This window comes from Echinops telfairi, unplaced genomic scaffold, assembly GCF_000313985.2.
Source record: "Echinops telfairi isolate 266 unplaced genomic scaffold, ASM31398v2 ScPeMD7_7400;HRSCAF=8409, whole genome shotgun sequence".
Lineage (NCBI taxonomy): Eukaryota > Metazoa > Chordata > Mammalia > Afrosoricida > Tenrecidae > Echinops > Echinops telfairi.
In genome coordinates, this window is record NW_022111300.1 from 35,936,251 (window position 1) to 35,941,331 (window position 5,081).

At 51.5% G+C, this 5,081-nt stretch overlaps 1 protein-coding gene across 2 annotated transcripts in view; it reads right to left on the minus strand.

Moving 5' to 3' along the window:
* Window positions 1–5,081, minus strand: part of DYM (dymeclin) — a 315,716-nt gene that overhangs the window by 42,711 nt on the left and 267,924 nt on the right. For both annotated transcript variants that reach the window (XM_045296193.1, XM_045296192.1), the window contains exon 16: window positions 712–825. In XM_045296193.1, the coding sequence (XP_045152128.1) occupies window positions 712–825 (114 nt within the window). The remainder of the gene's footprint in view (window positions 1–711; window positions 826–5,081) is intronic.

Here is a 5,081-nt window from a genome sequence, read left to right on the forward strand (position 1 = left end):
CACAGAACTTAGAGACCAACTGACCCCATGGTCGTCGAGTCCGTTCAGACTCACAGTGACCCTACAGCACAGCGTGGACCTGCCCCAGGGGCCTGCTGAGGCTGTTCGTCTGGACGGATGCAGACTGTCCCGTCTTTGTCCCCGGAGCCGCTGCGGGGTTCAACTGCAGATCTCTCGGTCAGCAGCTGCGCACTCAACCACCGCACCACCAGGGCTCCCTGCGAATCCCGACACGCGATGGACTGGTTTCCCAGGGAAGGGGGAGGGAAAGGGGCCTCCTTATTCAGAGCTTAGGGATTACGCATAGTAGCCCTGCTGGATCTGCAGGGAGTGGGAGGCACTTCCTTGTTGGTCATTTTCTCTCAGCACACACCTCCGTCACAGTCCTCCTCTCCGTCCAGCACAGCGGTCCTCACCTTCCTGTGGCCGCGACCCTTTCATACAGTTCCTCAGGTTGTGGTTTCCCCCCAACCATAGAATGATTTTCCTTGCTACGTCATAACTGTAATTTTGCGACTGTTATCAATCGGGCGACCCCTGTGAAAAGGTCGTCTGACCCCAACGGGCTCTTAACCCACAGGTTGCGAACCGCTGGTCTAGTAATTAACGGTCTCTTTGCAGCACGGGGACTGGGCTGGCAGTGCGACTCCGCATGCAGCCTGCTCAGACAGAAGTATCCCGTTCCCATCGGTGGCACTGGCCGGGTCTTACCTTGAGCCTGTCTTTGGGCAGTGCGACAACCCCTTGCTTGATGATCTCCAGGACCCGTTCCACGGAGAGCTCCGCTCCAGCCTGCAGCAGCCTCGAGCTGAAGAAGGTGATCACCTGCAAGGTCAAGGGTTACTTTTAAAGTCCAGCGAGGTGCGCAGTGTTTTCAGAATCAGCCTTTCTCAGCCGGCCATCACACCACCACCTTCTGTTCCCAGACCACCTCGCTGCTGAGTCCGAAGCCCCGCTGCACGCACCCCCTGCCCCAGGGGCTCCGGGCCGACGGGGCCACTCCCTGCTCACTCTGGGCCAGTGGCCCGAGACGCTCGCAGCCTCAAGACTTCTCGGGCTGCCTCACCTGGCTGCATTGTATCTTGTTCTCAGAGAGCAGCACCCATCAGAAGGTGGGCAGAGGCAGCGAAAGCCTGAAAGCTCTCAATTTGGAGGCGCAATTCCTCTCGGCCAATATGGCATTGGGGGGATTAGCTATTAATGAAACTTGTCCACATCAACCTTCTCCCTGGTCGCCAGGGATCATCAACAGTGAGCTGCAATGACTGTCACCGCACAGCCTGAACTCCACATGCAGCCAGATGCCAACCCAGGCATGCTCTGCCAAGAACGCGCTCCCTGACGCTCATCGCTAAAAGCGAAAAGGACGCCATCATGGTTTAGCCAGTGATTCTGAAAACCACACTGCTCTGAAAGGCGAAAGACAACCGACTCCCTTGTCCTCAAGAGAACACTGGGGCATTTACATTCAGATCCACACACAGTGAAACAGTTTTACTTGTCTAAACGTTGGCCATCTCCTGCACTCGTTTTCTATCCCACAGGGAAAACGACAGCAAATTTAAAAACAAGACGAGCAAAGAGTTTTAAGTGGCCCCACTCTCCTTATGGCCATTCTGGTGGAAACGGGTGTGGCGGGGCACGTGTTCTGGAAAGTGGAGACCCAGCTGCAGGTAGGAGTCCTGAACAGCGAGGACAGAGGCAGAGCCGGCTGCTGACAGGGCTTTGAGTCCAGGGACAGCCACTCTGGCCGCTGGTCAGGGGCAGCTCCTTTGCAAGCTGCCTACTCTGTCCAGCAGAGGTCAGCTTTGGAGAGCACCCTAAAATCGATTACGGCAGATGTAGTTAGGGTAAAATGTAATACCTTATCACTTGATCTGCCCTTTGACCCACTTTCAAGTCGTTCCAGTTAAAAAAAAAAGTGGTGGTGGTGGTGGTGGGGAGAATACAGGGGGCTTAAGACTGGTGCGGCAAGCCCTCTGACAGCAGACCAGGGAGGCGAGCCGCCCAGAGAGCATGGCAGAGTGGAGCACTGCAGATGCAGCAGCGAGCTTACAAATGTAACACTGTATCCTTTGAGCTCCCTCACACCCACTTTACATGCATTCTACTTTCTCCTATGTCCTCCTTTCTCTGCTTTACTTTGCTGGAGCGGTTGGTTCTTCTGCATGTTTTGGCTCTGAGATGCAGGCTGGGAAAATCTAGAGACAGTGACTGGATTCTTGGTTTCTTGGTGGTCCCGCAGGGGAGCGTGGGGAGAAATGGAGAGCTAATAACAGGGAGTCAAGGAAGAACATGCTCTAAAACGGATTGTGGTGGTTGAGGTGATGACTGGACAACTCTTCTTAACACGACTGAACTGCTACATTGTACTTTATGTGAGTTATACGCCAATAAAACTACTACAACAAACAAACCAACAGACCCAGGTTGGGTCTCCAGTAGGTGCTGATGGTCTTAGTCTTCCCAAGCCAGGTGTCCTGTCCTACCAGCCCCATGGCTCAGAAGCACCTTGAAGGCAGCACGGGGGTGGGGGTGGGGGTGAATTCTGGATGTACGTTTGTTTACAGAGCTTAGATGCAGGAGGTACTCCTACTGATGTTGGTAATACAGTACATTGATTTTTTGAGAAGACAGACACAACACAGTAGAAAACATATGTAACAGCTCTACCAAAATTTTATTTTAAGATATGCAACAAGAAAGATGCAAAGCAGTTTCCTTTTACATAACTATCTTTGCACCCAACACGTGGACTGTCTATCGTAAGCGGTGCCATGGACAGCAGCACTAATGCTGCACATGCATCAGAAAATACGCATAAAGATGAAAAGAACGCGATACAAGGCAGTACTCTATTTCAAAAATCATTTATGAAAAAAACATTTTTGTATTCATTAAAATATTATCCTGGAAATCAATTTGAATAATTAAGCTACCAAAACACCAAACTCACTGTCCTTGAGTCTGTTCCGAATCACAGGGACCCTAGAAGACGGAGAACTGCCCCTGTGGGTTTTCTGAGACCCTGACTTTTGACGAGAGCAGACAGCCCCATCTTCCTCCTTTAGAGCACCAGGTGGTTTTTAAAACTGCTGGCTGTGTGCTTGTTAGCAGACCCATCATAACCTACTATGTGCCACCAGCGCTCCTCATTAGAAACCAAGCTCACTGTCAGCCAGTGGATGCAACTCATAGCAAAGGTCTCACATTGGTAGTGCTTAAAGAGACAGTGTCTGCTTTTGCATTCAAACTCAGCCTGCTTTATTTATTTTCTTTAATCATTTTATCGGGGCTCATACAACTCTCATCACAATCCATACATCCATCAATTGTGTAAAGCACACGTATACATTTGTTGCCCTCTCACCCTGCTTTAGAAAACGAGGACACCACCACTTCCAGAAGGGAAGCATCGTTCAGAGCGTCTACCAGGAAGGAAGGAAGGAAGGAAGGAAGGAAGGAAGGAAGGAAGGAAGGAAGGAAGGAAGGAAGGAAGGAAGGCCGACCTCGAAGGCTTGTTACGTACCATCTGCTCTAAGTACAGAGTCCCCAGGCAAGTATAAATGGTTAATGTGCTCAGCTGCTAACTGAAATGCCGGCGGTTCGAGCCCACCCAGAGACATCTCAGGAGCCAGGCCTGGAGGGCTACCCCTGGAAAATCAGCCATTAGAGACCCCTCTGCCCCCAGGGGTCCCCGTTACCTCAGAGTTGAAAGGCTGAGCAAGGCTGGGAAGGTCTGTAACCTGCCAGACCCGGTGTGGGTTTTACTGTGTCCAGGCACAGGAATGGCTCTTGCCTTTACTACGTGGTTCGATGACGGCTCACTGCACCTGCTTGCCACTCGTGCCTGGCCAGCCTGGTCCCTGACTGTGGCAACTGGGAAATTTCACGAATGCCCTCTCTTGCCTGGTACAGGGATGTTGTTTTGTCCCACTGCCCAAGTCCCTCAGCTCCCAGCCCCCTGTGGGTTAGAGGTGTGCGCTGTGTGCCAGGGGCTAACAGAAGCCGGGCTGCCTGAGGAACCCACACTTCAATGCTCCTCTACAAGCCCAGCGGGCGCCAGGGTCAGTCACCGCTGCCTCAGTCTGCTGACGGCTCAATGACAAATAGAAGATCAACACTCGATATCCGGCTGCTCAAAGTAACAGCAGACGCCGTTGGCTTTCCACCACCGTTCAAGGTGACGCCGCGGAAGAAGAAGACTTCAAAGGCTGCGGAAGCCAAGGTTCCAGGGAGGGAAGAGGAAGGAAAAGTGCAGGGAGAGGCAGAAAGTGGAGGAGAAGGATTTATCTCGATCACAACATTCTTTTTGAAATAGGCAACAGGAGTGTAAAATGTTTTATTCATTCATTCATTTGAAAAATGAATTCCTTGTCTGCCCAGCACTATGTTGGAGGGCCCTCATCAATAAAGAAAAGGGTTCAGCTACCTCCTCCTTTGGAATGGTTTAGCCGCGTGATGCTGTGTCCCCAGAAGGCCTGGCTCAAGGCTGGGCTGGCCGGCTGACTGCACCAGTGCCCTTGAGCCGATCATTTCCTGCCCGGCCCTGTGCTACCTCCTCACAGGAACGGGATGAAGGTCCAATGAGCTCGGGTAACTTTCACTAGGAGACAGGGCACGCCTTTCTCTTTTAAAATTTTATTTTATTATTTTTAAATCATTTTACTGGGGGCTCATACAGCTCTTACTTACCACAATCCATCCATCCATCCACCCATCCATCTATCCATCTATCCATTGTGTCAAGCACATTTGTACATTTGTTGCCATCATCATTCTCAAAACATTTTCTATTTGAGCCCTTGATATCAGCTCATTTCCCCCCCGCCCTCCAGAACCCTTGATAATTTATAAATTATTACTGTTTTTCATGTCTTACACTGACCCATGTCTCTACCCATTTTTCTGTTGCCGTCCCCCAGGGAGGGAGTTATAGGTCGAACCTTGTGATCGGTTATCCCCTCTCTCCCCCACCTTCCCCTTACTCTCCTGGTCCCTCCCCTCCGAAGGCCCCCTGGCCCTCGGCTTCTCAGCCTTTGATGTTGTCCCCTGAGGTGGTGGGAAAGGGATTCTGACTG